Source organism: Erinaceus europaeus, chromosome 1 (assembly GCF_950295315.1).
Source record: "Erinaceus europaeus chromosome 1, mEriEur2.1, whole genome shotgun sequence".
Classification (NCBI taxonomy): domain Eukaryota; kingdom Metazoa; phylum Chordata; class Mammalia; order Eulipotyphla; family Erinaceidae; genus Erinaceus; species Erinaceus europaeus.
Window position 1 is genome coordinate 78,176,238 of NC_080162.1, and position 18,963 is coordinate 78,195,200.

General features: G+C 42.0%; 1 protein-coding gene and 1 long non-coding RNA gene across 5 annotated transcripts in view; one reads left to right on the forward strand and one right to left on the reverse strand.

Annotated features, from left to right (window-relative positions):
* EDEM2 (ER degradation enhancing alpha-mannosidase like protein 2) overlaps window positions 1–10,374 on the reverse strand; it is a 42,664-nt gene extending 32,290 nt beyond the window's left edge. The window contains exons 1-4 of one of the 4 annotated variants that reach the window (XM_060188877.1): window positions 10,099–10,374; window positions 9,775–9,885; window positions 6,934–6,973; window positions 1,678–1,783 (exon numbers count right to left, since the gene is read on the reverse strand). In XM_060188877.1, coding sequence (XP_060044860.1) covers window positions 1,678–1,783; window positions 6,934–6,973; window positions 9,775–9,885; window positions 10,099–10,205 — 364 coding nt within the window. In that variant the 5' untranslated portion in view covers window positions 10,206–10,374. The remainder of the gene's footprint in view (window positions 1–1,677; window positions 1,784–6,933; window positions 6,974–9,774; window positions 9,886–10,098) is intronic. The other 3 variants (XM_060188873.1, XM_007522651.3, XM_007522652.3) reach the window with 3 other exon arrangements.
* Window positions 9,602–18,546, forward strand: LOC132537997 (uncharacterized). The gene is made up of 2 exons (XR_009549401.1): window positions 9,602–9,801; window positions 17,404–18,546. It is a non-coding gene; the product is annotated as an uncharacterized LOC132537997 (long non-coding RNA).
* The last annotated feature ends 417 nt before the right edge of the window (window positions 18,547–18,963 follow it).

An 18,963-nucleotide genomic window follows, 5' to 3' on the forward strand; every position in this document is an offset into this window, starting at 1 on the left:
AAATAGATATGGGAGGGGCTGATGACATAGTATAATGGCTATGTAAACAGATTTTCATGCCTGAGGATCTAAGGTCCTAGATTCAATTCTCCAACCACCACAAGCCAGAGTTGAGTAGTACTCTGATTAATAAATTTTTTTTAAAAAGAAAGGAAGGAAGGAAGAAATGGATATAGTGGGGTGGGGGAGATAGCATAGTGAGTAAGTATAAAAAGAGCTTCTTATGCCTGAGGCTCCAAAGTCCCAGGTTCACCCCCACCACCACCACCATAAATCAAACTGAGCAGTCTAGAAACAAAAAAGAGAATAAAAAGAAATAGATATAGTGGGCAAATGCCAATCAAAAGAAGCTACTCTAATCACATTCATATTAGAAACAAAGGTAAATGGGGGCCAGGCGATAGCACAGCAGGTTAATCGCACATGGCACAAAGCAGGACAGGCATAAGGATCCTGGTTCGAGCCCCTGGCTTCTCACCTGCAGGAGGGTCACCTCACAAGTGGTGAAGCAGCTCTGCAGGTGTCTTTCTCTCCCCCTCCCTGTCTTCCTCTCCCCTCTTGACTTCTCTCTGTCCTATCCATAATAACAAGGGCAACAAAAATGGGGAAGAAAATGGCCTCCAGGTGCAGTGTATTTGTAGTGCAGGCACCAAGCCCCAGCAATAACCCTGGAGGCAAAAAAAAAAAAAAAAAAAGGTAACAGGCACAACCTTAATTTACAGATGACAAGTTGTCAAGGGGCTGGGCAGTGGAGCACTTGATAGAGTGCACATGTCATCATGTGCAAGCCCTATCCCCACCTGCAGAAAGGGAAACTTCATGAGTGGTGGAGCAGTGCTGTAGGAACCTTTCTTTCTACCTGTTTCTATTTGAGAAAAAAAAAAATAATAAAGGAAAAATAAATGGCTACTGGGAGTAATGTAGTCATTGTGCAGATCCTGAGTCCCAGCAATGATCTTAGCATAAAAAATTAATTAATAGGTCCTGAACTGGGGAGACAGGCCAGTGTTACAGTATAGGATTTGCATGCCTAATGGCTGCAGGTTCAATCCCCAGGAGCACCTGATGTAAAACTAAGCAGTGCTCTGGTCTCTTTCTTAAATTCTCTCATAAAAATAGAGAAAAAAATAATGTAGTCCTTTAGTTGCAGTTAACACATTTCAAATGTACAACAGTCACATGTGGCTAGTGGTTACTATATAGCACAATAAAAACACAAAACATTTCCACCATCCCATAAAGTTCAATTACTCTTAGCCAATAAGCTCCAAGAAGGCAAGGATTACATCTTTTTTTATGCATGGTTGTATGTCTACCACCAAATTCTCAATAGATACAGGAGTAATTCTGGCATATTTCTTTTCAAAAAATATTTATCCCAACCTTCTCCAAACACACTCACACACCACACACACAGTCTTTCAAGCAACTGTTATGCTGTCTCCCTAGCACACACCATTCATTTTCATATGTGAAACTGATGAGGATTCCTTAGACCATCCCATTCTGCCCTCTAAGAAGGTAGAAGAGCTCTGTCAGTCGTGAATAATGATCAACTGCCCTGGCAGGGTTGGTCCTTATAATATTATTTACTGTTTCTTGATTAACACAGAAGCAGAATCTCGTCGTTTTTTTGTGTTTTTTTTTTCCCCAAAAGCCCTAGAAGGCAGCCCTCACCTCGTATGTTGGTTTCAAATACAGAAGCATTCACATCAATGTCAAAGTCCACATTGTCCTGGAGCACTTCAACCACTCTTTGGAATTCTGAAACATTCCCCAATATCTAGAAGCAAAGAGGAAAATGGAAGTAAGGATCTCTTGAGCTTGAAGGCATTGCAGTAGTGAATTCAGCCTGGACTCCTATGCTGGGATGGCCCTCATTTATTCAACTGAAGTTCTGTAATGTATGTGCTAGGACTGACAAGAGAAGAAAACACCAGCATCATTAGACTGGTTAGGGCTGGGGAGATAACATAATGGTTATGCAAAACCTCATGCTTGAGGTTCTAAGGTGCTTTGAGGTTCAATCCCCAAAATCACTATAAACAAAACAAAACAAAACAAAGCCTGGAAAAACAAAACAAAACAAAGCCTGGTTAAATAAATTTTTAAGTATTCTCAGTTGTGCCATTTAAAAAGAAACAGTAAATACTATAGGGCCCAAGAGATAGCTCACTCAGTAGGATGCATGCCTATGGTGAGGCCCCAGGTTCAAACATCAGCTCTAGGTATAGTGGAGCAGTGTTGTGGTATCTCTCTCCCTCTGTCTCTCTCTCTCTTTCTCATTCCTTGTCTCTCTCTTCCTCTCTACCTGAAATAAAAAGTGTGAAAAAAATAATTGGCCCAGGAATGGTAGAACTGTATATGCACAAAGACCAGTGCCATACACACAGACACACACACACAAGAAATTACAAATACTCTAGACCTTACTTTGGCATTTATAAGGGTTGAGGAGATAGCTTAATGGTTCTGCAAATAGACACTCATGCTTGAGGCTCCCAGGTACCAGGTATCAATCCCGTGTACCACCACAAGCCAGAGCTGAGCAGTGCTCTGGTAAAAGAAATAATCAAATAAAATAAAATAAAAATTTGTAATGGATGCCTACCATTGCTAACTTCCTCTTCTTGTCACATTATTTCTTGTGGAAAATATTGCGGGGGGTGGAGGGTAGATAGCATACTGGTTATGTAAAAGATTCTCATGCCTGAGGCTCCAAAGTCCCAGGTTCAATCCCCCATGCCACTATCTGCCAGAGCTAAGCAGTGCTCTGGTTTAAAAATAAAATAAAATAATAAAATAAAATAAAGTGAAGTGAAATGTAATGAAATGAATGTAATTAAAGAAAATATTTCAGGGTGGCTAGTCACACACTGATTCTCAGTCTATAACCACGCAGCCTCCCAGGATAGAGGTGTGAAATCCAGATACATGCTTTTTCAACCTCGACTGCTAGAGGTGATTATTAGGTCATTCTGAGCATTGAGAAGTCTATTGGGAGCACATTTGCGAAAGTTTCTAATTTCCTCATAAAAAGGGACAGATATATCTGGCATGACATTCACTCTTCCTCTTTCTGCCTTAAAAACAAATTCGTTGTGAACTGGGAGGTGGCATAGTGAATAAAGCACTGCACTCTCAAACATGAGGTCCTGAGTTTGATCCCTGGAATTACATGTACCAGAGTGATGTCTGGGTTCTTTCTCTCTCCTCCTATCTTTCTCATTAATAAATAAATAAAGTATTTAAAAAAAAAAAGTCCCTAAGGAGTCGGGTGGTAGCATAGCGGGATAAGCACAGGTGGCGCAAAGCACAAAGACCGGCGAAAGGATCCCGGTTCGAGCCCCTGGCTCCCCACCTGCAGGGGAGTCGCTTCACAGGTGGTGAAGCAGGTTAAAAAAAAAAAAAAAAAGGCCCATGAGATAGGGCATATGTTCACATGTATCCATAAATTAGGGCAAAATATATACCTGAAAGCAAAAGTACACAATAGTCTGCAGTGAGCAGTATCAAGTTCATAATGAAATAGTGTCTACTTAGACTTAGACACCCTCCTCACCTATTTCCTATTATACTTTCCTCACTCACTCCCAAGCTATCCTTATCAAAGCAAGGACTGCAAAAGCTAAATAAGGGCAAGAGACTGGCATACTTTAACGACGACTCTTTTAGTCACTATCAGGCCACCCCATCAGCTGGGGCCCTATTCGGGAAGTCCTGAGATTCTTCAAACAGACATGATGGGCCTAGTCCTTGAATAAATACCTCTCTCCATTGTTACCCGTCATCTCTATCAGGAACAACAAAACAGACTCCTTTGTGGGCCCCCATAGCACCTTGCCCTCAACTTGGATCAACAATGGTAGAGAATGTCCCATCCTCCGAAGGGAGGCTGGACAACATACTCTATGCTACACCTGAGGAAGATGGGTCGATATTGGGGCAGCTTGGAACGTTTCTACTGATGACCACAGAATGTGAGGTCAGATCTACAGAGATGCAGAGGTCACATGAGCTGAATATGGGCCCCAGATCAGATCAAATCGATGGGGTTTACAGTCAACAATATTTATACCCCTTTCCCACATTTGGGAGCTACTCGCTGCCCTGATCCAGCTTTCTGGTCCTTTTTCTAGCCATGACATCATCTCCCCAGGATCCACCTGCATATCACATTTCAGGCTCAGGGGGAAAACAACAACAACAACAACAACAACAAAAACTAGTATAGCCACAGACCCTTTGGAATATAACTAAAATATGCCTACTAGCTATCTACAATATGGAGACACCCTCCACTCCAACTCTTCATCTGCACTACTCCACCCTTTAGGTTCATGATTAGTCAACAACTATTTGGCTTTATATGTTAACTCTCTTTTCAGCCACCAGGTTCCAGATGCTAGCAGGATGCCAACCAGACTTCCCTGGACAGAAAACCCCGCCAATGTGTCCTGGAGCTCTGATTCCCCAGAACCTCACCTCACTAGGGAAAGAGAGAGACAGGCTGGAGGTATGGATTGACCTGTCAAAGCCCATGTTCAGCAGGGAAGCAATTATAGAAGCCAGACCTAAATGGAACTGGCGTATTGCACCAAAGTAAAAGACTCTGGGGTGGGTGGGTGGTGAGAATACAGGTCCATGAAGGATGATAAATGACATAGTGGGGGTTGTATTGTTAAATGGGAAACTGGGGAATGTTATGCATGTACAAACTATTGTATTTACTGTTGAATGCAAAACATTAATTCCCCAATAAAGAAATAAATTAAAAAAAAAAAAAACAGACCTTCCACCTTCTGCATCCCACAATGACCTTGGGTCCATACTCCCAGAGGGATAAAGAATAGGAAAGCTATCAAGGGAGGGGACGGAATACGGAGATCTGGTGGTGGGAATTGTGTGGAGTTGTAACCCTCTTATCCTATGGTTTTATCAGTGTTTCCTTTTTATAAATAAATTTTTAAAAAAGCAAATTTGATTTCTGAAGTTGTGGCAGCCAGGTTAGACCAAAAGGTACTAAGTATGGGTATGAAAGCCACACACTAATGATGGTAGAATAGAAGGATAACAAATGGGGGGAGAAAAAAAGAGCTTAGGTCTCCACCAGAAACTACCTTCACACTTTCTTTTACTGGAGAAACTTAAACCATCTTTGTTTAAATCATCAGCCAAATGTACTCTTATATCTTATTCTGATAATAGCACTCCAATTTTCCCTTGAAGAATCACCCATCTTGCATGGTCACTCCTATAATTTAGGAGAGGCTAACCTCATTCAGTTAAGCTGCAAGAATGGCCACTTGATCTGGCCCACTGGGTGTACTCTATCCCTTGGCAAAGTGACTGGTTCAGGCATAGGTGTGTGAGAGAAGTCACATTAATAAGGCTCAGTGTCTAGAATTAATAATAATAATAATAATAATAATAATAATAATAAAAAGGATTATTTCTTCATTTTTAAAAAATCTTCTTATTTACTATTGGATAGAGACAGAAATTGAAAAGGCAAGAGAAATAGAGAGGGAGAGAGACAGAAAGACACCAGCAGATTTGCTTCACCACTTGTGAAATTTTCCCCCTGCAGGCGGGGGCCAAGGGCTTGAACCAGGGTCCTTATGCACTGTAATGTGAGTGCTTAACCAAGTGTGCCATCACCTGGTGCCCCACGGACTGTTTCTATAAAAGGTTACTAAATGAGTAGAATGAAGTTTGGAGCTACTGTCTATTACCTTGCCAGCTTGAGAACACAATCAGAAGAGAAGAAATGGAAATGAAGTAATTCCTGATAACACTGTTTATATGTCTGGATTCACTTGGGTACAAGCTCAGCTTTTCCCTGGACTTTCTAGCTATATTTATCATTAAATTCTCTTCTTGTCTAAATCAGTTTGGACTGGGTTTCTCTTACTTGCAAGCAAAACATTTCCAATTCTCTTAGCATTCAGGGTCCTCTATAATTTATTATTATTTACCAGAGCACTGCAAAGCTCCGGTTTACGGTGGTGCAGGGGACTGAACCTGGGTCCTTGGAGCCTTAGACATGAGAGTCTGTTTGCATAACCATTATGCTATCTTCCCTCTTCCCTTCTATGATTTGAACCAAATCTTCCTTTCTGATCATGTCTCTCACTATTAATTTGCTTATCCTAAATAAGTTTGAGTTCAGTGTTTTCCTCTAGCTGGGCAACCAGAACCTAATGGTTCAGAATTGTAAGATAAACACGTAAGTTCACGGGTAGATGCATGACTTATCATTGATGTGGCCCAAGTTCAAGCATAGAAGGTAGAAGTCATGGCATAGGAGGAAACTCTGGTGCATTGTGGTCTCTCTGCCTCTCTCTGTCTCTATCCAAAAATGCAGCCTGGAGCAATGAAATCAAACACATATGATGCTCCAGTTTCACAAAAACCAAACAAACAAACAAACCCAAGGGGGAGAAAGCTTAACTGTAGAATTTATTCTGCACCCACAGTTAAGCTACAAAAAAAGTAAGGAGAGGGGGGTCGGTCGGTGGCACAGTGGTTTAAGTGCACGTGGCGCAAAGCACAAGGACCGGCGTAAGGATCCCAGTTCAAGCCCCCGGCTCCCCACCTGCAGGGGAGTCGCTTCACAGGCGGTGAAGCAGGTCTGCAGGTGTCTATCTTTCTCTCCCCCTCTCTGTCTTCCCCTCCTCTCTCCATTTCTCTCTGTCCTATCCAACAACGAACAACATCAACAATAATAATAACCACAACAAGGCTACAACAACAAAGGCAACAAAAAGGAGGAAAAAATGGCCTCCAGGAGCAGTGGATTCATGGTGCAGGCACTGAGCCCCAGCAATAACCCTAGAGGCAAAAATAAATAAATAAATAAATAAACAAACAAAAGAGAAAGGACATTGGTTCCACAATGGTGGAGAGAGAAGGAATACATGAGATACTTACCAGCAAGGTATCCAGAGCATCAATTAGAGTCAGAGAAAAGCTGTAAAAGGACAGAAATCCCAACTGCTTAGTTAGAAAATCAAATACCACATATTAAGGCTTCTCTAGTTCAGATTCCCCCATTAACTAATCATGCTTCTGTTCATCCCACTTCCAGTCACAACAGAGAATCACAATGAAAACTGCTGGGGACCCAAAAACCATTTAGTGTACCCTAGGAGGGAGCTGTTGGAGTTTAAACACATCACCTGGATTTGCTGGCATTCTCCTCTGCCATTGGGAGGCAGTATAAGATCATAGGCTTTTCCACATAGGAATTAATCTCTGTGTGCTTTGACAATGGCCATGGCAGTAGTGTTTAGGACAGCAACAAGATAAAAATAACCCAAATGTACACCAAAACTATGAAGTTGCCAAAAAAAAAAGACTTAAGAGTCTCATGGGATAATATTAAGATATTAAATATACCATTAAATTAAAAAGACAAAGTACAAAATAGTGTAGCTTGTTTTTATCTATTTTCAAAAAAAGACTTACAAATGGAAAGTAGATTAGTATTTGTTTGGGCCAGTGGTGGTGGGCAGATTAACTATAAAGTTAAACAAGGGAGATCTTTAGGACAACAGAAATGTTCTGTACCTTCACTACTGCAATGGCTTCTGCACATTTATAAGGGTGTATTTTATTGTGTACTGTGTCTAATTTTAAAAGACATATAAAATATAGCTAGGTGTTACAAACCAAAAATACATAAAAAAAGTTGAGAGGGGCCAAGTGGTGGTACATGGGTAAAGCACATATTACCATGTACAAAGACCCAGGTTCCAGGCCCCAGTCAGTCCTCATCTGCAGGGAGGAAGCTTCATGAGTCATGAAGCAGTGCTGCAGGTGTCTTTCTCCTATTTCCACCTTCCCTCACAATCTGTCTTCACTCTACCCGCTCCAAAAAAAAAAAAAAAAAGGCTGCCTAGAGCAGTGAATTCACAGTGCAAAACACTGAGCCTCAATGATAACCCTGATGGTAAACAATATATATATGCATACAATATTTTTAAAAAAAGAAAAAGTTGGGAGTCCAGCGGTAGCGCAGCGGGTTAAGTGCATGTGGTGCAAAGCGCAAGGACCAGAGTAAGGATCCAGGTTCTAGCCCCCAGCTCCCCACCTGCAGGGGAGTCGCTTCACAAGTGGTGAAGCAGGTCTGCAAATGTCTTTCTCTCCCCCTCTGTCTTCCCCTCCTCTCTTCATTTCTCTCTGTCCTATCCAGCAACGACGACATCAATAACTACAACAATAAAACAAGGGCAACAAAAGGGAATAAATAAATAAATATTAAAAAAAGAAAAAGTTGAAAGTAGTTGAAATTCTAAGGTAAGAGAATATTTACTTTATTGCGTATGATTGTTCTTACTTTTTCACTACTTTTTGTTTCATCTTTAAAAATTCTGACTTAACTTCTCCAGTCTTTAGCATACTTATTTACTTTTTTTTTTTGCCTCCAGGGTTATTGCTGGGGCTCAGTGCTTGCACCATGAATCAACTGCTCCCGGAGGCCATTTTTCCCCCTTTTGTTGCCCTTGTTGTTGTAGCCTCATTGTGGTTATTATTGTTGATGTTGTTCGTTGTTGGATAGGACAGAGAGAAATGGAGAGGAGGGGAAAATAGAGAGGGGGAAAGAAAGACAGACACCTGCAGACCTGCTTCACCACCTGTGAAGCGAGCGACTCCCTTGCAGGTGGGGAGCCAGAGGCTCCAACCAGGATCCTTAAAGCCGGTCCTTTCGCTTTGCGCCATCTGTGCTTAACCCGCAGCGCTACCACCCCAACCCCACTTATTTACTTTTTTAATCTTTATTTATTGGATAGAGACAGCCAGAAATCAAGAGGGAAAGGGGAGATATAAAGGTAGAGAGAGAGAGACCTGCAGCACTGCTTCACCACTCGCAAAGCTTTCCCCCTGCAGGTGGGGACCAGGGGCTCGAACCCCGGCCCTTACCTCACTGTAACATGCACACCCAACCAGGTGCGCCACCACCTGGCCCCACTTATTTATTTGTTAAACAAGTATAACAGGTGTGATAACTAACTTACTCCTAGTTGTGTTAAGAGAATTAAAACATGGCATGAGGAAAATGCTTAGTACAATCAGTGACACCTTCAGCAAAATGTTAGGACTTTTCACTCAGCATGGAAGAAGACAGAGAATTCCATCTCTTATAAGTTTTTATTCTAATGGATATGAAAAAGATAAACTAGCAGGTATGTGGAAACGATAGTAACAGTGAGTGAGAAGGGTCATGAGAAAAATAAAATGGGGTGATTTGTGAACATGGCCTATAGGGAGTAATTCGGAGAACTAACTGGAGCTGAGTTCAACTGAGATCTCAAGCAGGGAAGCGAGCGTAATGAGGAAATGTGTTTTAGACACACTAAAAACAAAGGCTCTGAAATTTCATGTGTGAGAGAGTTACATCCCCTCTTGGTTCGGTTCGCCTATTTATAACATGAAGGAGTTGGTTTCTTAACTTCTTTTCACGATAGCCTATGACTCCAGAGATCTTCCCAAGTTCCCACAGCTGGTGCCTGTTACTGTTGTGGCTGGAGCCCAGAGGTCCAGTCCACCAAACTACTCAGAAGTTTTTCCACTGGGGGATCCAACTTTCCACTGGGTGGATCCTGGTGATGTTGGTGTAAGTTGGGGGGAGGAGAGACATGATCTCACCTCGGCTAGGAGCTATTGAGGAACCGGTGAGAAGACCGAGAAGCCACCAGACTCGGCTGACCCTCCCGCCTACGACCAGACAGCCAGCTCCCGGCCGCCCCCTGGCTCCTCAGCTCGCACTACCTGCCCCAGGTGTCGTGCCCGTCACAGGTGAGAGGTCGCAGCTCGTCGTAGGGAAAGGCATTCTCCAGGTAGCTGTCGTAAGCGTGGTAGAACATGGCCTTGACACGCTCCCTGGTGCGAGGTACGAGAAATAAGACAGGGGGCCATAAAACGAGACCAAGCAAAGGGAAGATCAAGAAATCCCCACCTGATTTCTGCCAGGAGCCCGGTACCGGGCTCCGAGCAGGTCAGGGTGAGCGTCCTGGGACGAGAGGAAAAGAAAGAGGCCCGGTCTGCATTTCCCATTCCCCAACTATGGAAGGCGGGGAGCCTGACCCCCTTCACCTGTAGTGGGCGGGGTCGGGCGCGGTGCCATCGGGGCCCGGCGCACCAAGGTGCAGGGGCAACCGCGCGCACAGGAGGCCGAGCGGGACGAGCAGCCGGAAAAGCATAGAGCGCGTGTCCTGTCAATGCCACGGCCGCAGCAGCAGGCATCGCCACCCGCTCATCCTGGGAGCCTCCGTGGGTTCTTCCGGGAATCGGAGCCAGTGCGCCGGCGCGCTGGAAGAAACCGCCACTGAGTGCCGTACTACAAACCCCAGAATGCAATGGGCGGCGGAACTCGGACATAGAGCACGTTGGGATGTATAGTCTTAGAAGCGGAGGTCAACGTGTCTTAAAGGCAGTGGCTGTCCCTGCTACAGTCGTGAATTAAAGTTTACTAACAGCGCTTTTTTCTTTTTTTGAATACTTGCTTTTTTAAAATATATATTTATTATTAGATAAAAACAGAGAAATTGAGAGGGGAGGGGAGATAGAGAGGGAGAGAGACACCTGAAGCTTTCCCTCTGCAGGTGGGGTCCAGGGGCTTGAACCTGGGTCCTTGTGCACTGTAATATGAGTGCTTAACCAGGTGCACCACCACCTGGCCGATTGAACACTTGCTTTTTACCAAGATTTGTGAAAGTCTTTAACTTTTTTTTAAGTCACCTTAGGAGGGCCAGGTAGTGGTGTACCCGGTAGAGAGCATACATTATCATTAAAAATACCGCTCTAAATATAAAGACAATGATGGAGCTGGGGAGATATCAAAAGACTTTCATGCCTGAGGCTATAAAGTCCTAAATTCAGTCCCCAGCACAACCATAAGTCAAAGCAAAGCAGTGTTTGAGTCTGTTTCAATCTCTCATTAAAAAACTAAAATTAGTCGTCCAGGAGGTGGCACAGTGGATAAAGCATTGGGCTCTCAAGCATGAGGTTCTGAGTTCAATCCCCGGTAGCACATGTACCAGAGTGATGTCTGGTTCTTTCTCTCTCCTCCTATCTTTCTCATAAATAAGTAAATAAATTCTTTAAAAAAAAAACCACTAAAATTATATATATATAAACTAGTAATATATTAGTAGCTTGCATTAGGTATTTACCGAGTGTGTGTAAAGATGTACAATGTTGTGTGTGGCCCAGGAGTTGCCACAATGGATAAAGCATTAGACTTTTAAGCATGAGGTCCTGAGTTCAAGCCCCAGCAGCACTTGTACCAGAGTGATGTCTGGTTCTTTCTCTCTCCTCCTATCTTTCTCATTAATATATAAATATTTAAGAAAAAAAAAAAGATTTACAATGTTAAGCTTTTGCCATTACTGAGGATAGTGAGTTTCCATTCCTTTGTCCAAAGTAGCTACACTGAAGAGGTCCAGAAACAGAAATTCCTTTAAGTCTAGAAATTTATTGATTCTTGATGTCTCTCCCTCCCATTTAAGATGTGGTCACATCATTATGGTCTCTTCATAACTTTACCTTTTAAAGTCTATTTATGCAGAGGGTAGATAGCATAATGGTTATGCAAACAGACTCTCATGCCTGAGACCCCAATGTCCCAGGTTCAATCCCCTGGACCACCATAAGCCAGAATTAAACAGTGCTCTGGTTAAAAATAAATGAAAATTAAAAAAAATATAAAGTCTATCTATGTGATTCTTGGGCAAACCTCTCCCTCTTCAAATCCAACTTTCTTACCTATTAATTGGAAAGTTCAAATAAATGGATCTGAGATAGTTTAAATCTGAAATTTTCTATGGTTCTAGAATTGGTCATCCTCTTTGCTTTGCTGGAAAAGTTAGAAGTGGCAGTGCTGTTCTTTGAGCTTGAGTGCAGTCAAGTCTGGTCTCCTTTGCTCCAAAATCCTAGAAGATGTTCTTCAGATAAGTGTCCTTAAAAATCATCAGTTGACATAGTAATTAAAACTCTGACTTAACCCACAGAACTAGTGGTAGTACAAAATAGAAGTTAAAAGTGTGTGCTTTAGATTTGAGCAGACCTGAGTTAGAACACTAGTTCCATCACCTATTAAGTGTGACCCTGTACCTTTTACTTTTGAGACTCACTTTGATCATCTATAAAATAGGAATAATATTCTAAATTCTAGTAGCATTTAAAAGCAACTACATATTGTCATTCTTCTTCTAGCGTTTGGGATGCATTGGATCGACCTTCCCGTGGTGCATCTCGTGAGTACCCATTCATTGGGGAAACTGACGATCCTTCCTAGCCGACTGAATCCACATGGATCCCAGTCACTTTCAAAGCCAGCAACATATTGTCATAATGCATGGCAAAAGAGACACTCAATCCCAAACAATTTCCAAACATTAAGATATCTTTGGAAATCTTTTCTAAAAGTGCCAGATGGAAGGGAAAAGAGGTGGCAGTTTGCTAAGACTTTAATAACAGCAGCATTTGTGGACTGGGAGGTGGCGCAGTGATAAAGCTTTGGACTCTCAAACATGAGATCCTGAGTTCGATCCCTGGCAGCACATGTGCCAGAGTGATGTCTGGTTCTTTCTCTCTCTCTCCTCCTGTCTTTCTCATTAATAAATAAATAAAATCTTAAAAAAAAATAATAGCAGCAGTATACTCTTATTTGTTTCCTGTGCTATTATAACAGGTTACCACAAATTTGGTCACTTAGTACTATATAAATGTGTTCTCTCACAGTTCTGTAGACCAAATTCTGAAACCAGTTTCATTAGACCAAAGTCAAAATGATAGCAATCTCTGGAGATTAGTGGAGAATCATTTCCTTGCCTCTGTGACTTCAGCTGGAGAAAAGAACTCCTTGGCCTGCAGCTGTATCACTTCATTATCTGATTCTGTCTAGACATGACCTCCATCTCTATGGGTATATGATATCTCTCTGTGTCTTTCATGAAAGGACATCTGTGTTTAAAACCCACCTAGGTAATACAGAATAATCCTCCATTTCAAGGTCTTCAGTTTGGGCCAGGTGGTGGCATACCTGCACAAGTGCATGTTATCATGCACAAGAACCCAGGTTCAAGCCCCTAGTACCCACCTGTGGGGAAAGTTTCACGATCAGTAAAGCAATCTCTCTCTCTCTCTCCTTCCATGTCAACTTCTCTAAATAAATAAGTTTTCAAAAAAGATCCTTGGGGGCACCAGGATAGCGCACCAGGTTAAGCACACATAGTATGGAGTGCAAGGCCCCACGCAAATATCCCGGTTCAAGCACCCAGCTTCCCAACTGCAGGGGGGTCGCTTGACAAGCAGTGAAGCAGGTCTGCAGGGGTCTTTCTCTCCCACTGTCAACCTTCCCAGCCTCTCTCAATTTCTCTCTGTCCTATCCACAACAATAATAATAGCAACAAAATAGCCGCCTAGAGCAGTGGATTATGTATAGTACAAATACCGAGCCCCAGCGATAACCCTGGAGGCAAAAAAAACAATCCTCAACTTAATCATATCTTCATTCTTCTTCCAAACTGGTTAACATTTACATATACCATAGATTTGGACCTAATTTACATATACCATAGATTAACATGGTTAATTAATCTGGTTAACATTTACATATACCATAGATTTGGACCTTCCAGGGGACTTTTTTTTAAAGATGTTGATCTGTAACATCTTTTTATTATTTTTATTTATTTTTTATTTGAATTTTAAATTTTCTTTATTAGGAAATTAACAGTTTACAGTCAACAGTAAAATACAATAGTTTTACATGCGTAACATTTCCCAGTTTTCCACATAACATTTCAACCCCCACTAGGTCCTCCTCTGCCATCAGGTTGCAGGACCTGAACCCTCCTGACCACCCCAGTCTTTTACTTTGTTGCAATACAACAACTCCAGTCCAAGTTCTGCTTAGTGTTTTCCCTTGTGATACTGTTTTTCAACTTCTATGAGTGAGTTCATCCCGTATGCATCCTTCTATTTCTTACTTATCTCACTTGAGATGACTCCATCAAGCTCCATCCAAGGTGGGGTGGAGAAGGTGAATTCACCGTTTTTAATAGCTTAGTAGTATTCCATTATGTATATAGACCATGACTTGCTCAGCCACTCATCTGTTGTTGGGACACCTGTGTTGCTTCCAGGTTTGGGCTATTACAAATTGTGCTGCTATGAACATAGGTATACAGAGATCTTTTTGGATCAATATGTTTGGTTCCTTAGGATATATCTCCAGGAGGGGAATTGCAGGGCCATACGGTAGGTCCATTTCTAGCCTTCTGAGAGTTTGCCAGCCTGCTCTTCACAGGAGCTGGACCAATTGACATTCCCACCAGCAGTGCAGGTGGGTTCCTTTGTCCCCACAACCTCTCCAGCATTTATTGCTGCTGTCTTTTCTGATGCATTACATTCTCACAGGAGTGAAGTGGTATCTCATTGTTGTCTTTATTTGCATTCCTTTGACCATCAATGATTTGGAGAATGTTTTCATGTTTGTTGGCCTTTTGGATCTCTTCTATGGAGAATATTCTCCTTATATCCTCTCCCCATTTTTGGATAGGGTTATATGTTTTGTTGCTGAGTATGGTGAGCTCTTAATATTTTTTGCTTATTAGCCTCTTGTCTGATGTATGGCATGTAAAGATCTTCTCCCATTCTGTGGAAGGCCTCTTTGTTTGGTGGTTTCTTTTGCTGTGCAGAAGCTTTTCAATTTGATATAGTCCCATTCTTTTGTTTGTTTGTTTTTGCCTTCAGTGTTATATCTGGGGCTTGATATCTGCACTACAAATCCACTGTTCCTGTGGGCATTTTTTCCAGTTTTTTGGATAGGGCAGAGAGAAGTTGAGCGGGAAGGGGAAGACAGAGCGACAGAAAGATAGAAACCTGCAGACCTGCTTCACTGCTTCTGAAGCATACCCCCTGCAGGTGGGGAGCTGGGGGCAGGTTCTTGCACAAGTCCTTGCACTTTGTACTATGTGTGCTTAACCCGGTGCACCACAACCCAGCCCCTAGAATTTGAACTTTATTTAATTTATTTTTTATTTCTTTATTGGGGAATTCATGTTTTACATTTGACAGTAAATACAATAGTTTGTACATACATAGCATTTCCCAGTTTTCCATATAACAATACAACCCCCACTAAGTCCTCTGTCATCCTTTTTGGACCTGTATTCTCCCCCACCCCACCCCCACCCCCAGAGTCTTTTACTTTGGTGCAATACGCCAATTCCAGTTCAGGTTCTGTTTGTGTTTTCTCTTCTGATCTTGTTTTTCAACATCTGCCTGAGAGTGAGATCATCCCATGTTCATCCTTCTGACTGATTTTATTTAACATGAATTTTTAGAAGTCCATCCAAGATCGGCTGAAAATGGCGTGTAACATCTTTTTAAAAAATATTTTATAGTTGAAAAACAAGATCAGAAAGGAAAACACAAGTTAATTGGTATATCGCACCAAAGTAAAAGACTCTGGGGTGTGTGGGTGGGGAGAATACAGGTCCATGAAGGATGATAAATGACATAGTGGGGGTTGTATTGTTAAATGGGAAACTGGGGAATGTTATGCATGAACAAACTATTGTACTTACAGTTGAATGTAAAACATTAATTCCCCAATAAAGAAATAAATTTTAAAAATATTTTATTTACTTATTATTGGATAGAGACAAAGAGAAATTGAGAGGAGGGGAGGGAATGAGACAGAGAAACACTTGCAGCCCTGCTTCACCACTTGTGAAGTCTCTCCCTGCAGGTGGCATCAAGGGCTTGAAACTGGGTGCTTGCACACTGTAATGTGTGAATTTAACCTGGTGTGTCACCACTTGGCCCCAAACATTTTTCTTTTTAATTTAATTTAATTTTTATTTTATTTTAATGAGAGAGGGACAGAAAGAGAGAAAGAGACCAGAGCACTGCTCAGCTTTGACTTATGATGGTGTGGCAGATTGAAGTTGGGTCCTCAGAGCCTCAGGCACAAACATCTTTTTAAAAATATGTTATGTGGTCCAGGAGGTGGCTCAGTGGTTAAGGAACTAGACTCTCAAGCATGAGGGCCTGAGTTCAGTGCCCAGCAGCACATGTACTAGACTGATGTCTGGCCCTTTCTCTCTCTCCATCCTTCTCATTAATACAATAAATAAAATATTTTAAAAATATATGTTATTACTTAATTATTTTTTTAATTATCTTTTTTTACTTATTGGATAGAGACAGTCAGAAATTGAGAGGGGAGGGGGAGATAGAGAGGGAGAGAGAAGAGAGAAACCTGTAGCACTGCTTCACCATTTGCAAAGATTTCCCCCTTGCAGGTAGGGACCAGAGGCTCAAACCTGGGTCCTTGAGCATTGTAACATGTGCTTAAGCAGATGTTCTACCACCCAGTTCCCTATTTAATTATTTTTTATGAGAAAGGGAGAAAGATATGACAGAACAATGCTCAGTTCTGGCTTATGGTGGTGCTGGAAATTTAACCTGGGACCTTAGAGCTTCATGCATGAAAGTCTTTTTGCATAAACATTATAACTATCTCCCCCATCTTTCTTGTATTTTTTCTTTTCTTAATGTTTATTTATTTTTATTAATGAAGGAGAGGGAGAGGAAAGGAGGGAGGAGGTGAGGGAGGGAGGGACTGTGAGAACCAGAGCAGCATTGTGGGATATGCAATGCAAGGGAGTTGAACTCAGAACCTTATGCTTTAGAGGTAATTGTTAAAAAAAATATTTTTATTCACCTGGGACCCTAGTCAGGGAGTCCTGGAATTCCCACACAGACATGATGGGCCTGGACCTCTAACAGATCCCTCTCACCACTGTCACTGGTCATTTCCATCAGGAACAACAGAATGGACCCCTCTGTGGGTCCCTATTGGACCTGGCCCTCAATGTGAATCAACAATGGTAGGGAATGTTCCATTCTCCGAAGGAAGGTTGAATAACATACTCTATCACCTGAGGATGATGGGTCCTGAAATTAGTGCAGCTGTAATGTTCCTAGCCATGACCCTAGAATATGAGCTCAGACATACAGGGATGCAGAGGTTACAGAGGCTCCTGTGCTGAATATGGGCCCCTGATCAGATCAGTGGGGTTAACAGTTAACAATATTTACACACCTTTCCCATATTTAGGAGCTACTCTCTTCCCTGATCCAGCTTTCTCGTCCTTTTTCCAACCATGGCAACATCCCTCCAGACAATAGCTTAGGTCACCTGCATATCAGATGTCAGGCTCAGGCAAAAACTAGTAAAGTCATGGGATCCTTGGAATATACCTAATATAGACCTAGTAGCTTTTTTCAGCATGGAGACCCCAAATCTTCATCTGCAATATTCTTGCCTTTAGTTTCATGATTAGTTAACAATTTGCTCTGCTTTTTATCTTAACTCTTTTTCAGCCACCAGATTCCAGATGCTACCATGATGCCAACTGGACTCATCAGGGCAGACGACCCCACCATGTGTCCTGGAGCCCCACTTCCCCAGATCCCTGCCCCACTAGGGAAAGAGAGAGATAGGCTGGGAGTATGGATCAAACCTGCCAATGGCCATGTTCAGCAGAGAAGCAATTACAGAAGCCAGACCTTCCACCTCCTGCACCCCATAATGACCCTGGGTCCATGCTCCCAGAGGGTTAAAGAAAAGGAAAGCTATCAGGGGAAGGGATGGGATATGGAGTTCCGGTGGGGGGAATTGTGTGGAATTGTACCCCTCTTATCCTATGGCCTTGTCAGTGTTTCCATTTTATAAATAAAAACTTTAATATATATATATAATTGGGGCCAGGTGGTGGCACACCTGGTTGAGCACACATGTTACAATGCTCAGGACCTGGGTTCAAGTCCCCAGTCCCCACCCGCAGGGGGAAATCTTCACAAGTGGTGAATCAGTGTTGCAGGTGTCTCTCTGCCTCTCTATTTCCCCATTTGCCTCAGTTTCACTCTGTTTTTATCCAATAAACTAATAAAGATAATAGGAAAAATTACTTTTTAAATTTAATTAATTTAGATTAAGAGGGAAGGGGAGCTAAAGATGGAGAAGGAGAGGTAGAGGGAGAGGGAGACCTGTGGCACTGCTTCACTGCTAGTAGAGCTTCCCTCCTTTAGGTAGGGACTAGGGGCTTGAACCTGGGTCCCTGAGCACTGTAATATGTGCAGCTCAACCAGGTGTGCTACCACCCAGCCCTAAGAAGTAGATTATTTATCCTGTATCACCTCCTGGGTTGCTCAGAAGCCATTTTTCAGTCTAATACAGGTACAAAAAATTTTCCAGGTTTGGGCCTTTCCTGCCTGTGAGACTCATCAGGTTTAAGTATCCTTCTTCAAATAACTTCTATAGCTTATATTTTTTTGTCTTCCAGTCAAAACTCTAATATGGATAAAATGTCGTGGGAAGAAAAGGGCCAGGTTGCCTAGATTAGTAAAAAGAGGTCTCTTCCTATGAGCAAGATAGGCATATTCATCACTTTTCTCTTAGTGACTTGGTGAAAATATGTATTTTGTACATTGTCACAGAAAAAAATTAAAATATGGTTTATAGTTTCACAGTGTATGTGGTTGATTTCATAGCTCTCTCAAGGGGTAAATGTTTTTTGCCCTGTTAAAAGCATGAGGACTTTTTCTGTCCAGCTTTAGCAATTATACTGTACTTACATGTAACATGTTGGACTCTAGAAGATTATAGTCCACAAGTGAAGTGTCAGACTTGAACATTTACTTGTGAAAAGTAAGTAGTGTCAGAGTAACTAGCCTGAACTTCTGAGCCTGTTTTCCTGATTTCAAATGTGAAAATGGCAATCCTTTGAAAATTTTCTGGGGTATAAATGAAGTGGCGATGAAAACTCTCAGCCTAGTTAGTGACTGAAACATAATAAGTTCTTGATTGATATTATCCTACCTCCTCCATTTATATGTAAATTAATATATTTATTAACAAGAGAGGAACAGAGCATCTCTCTA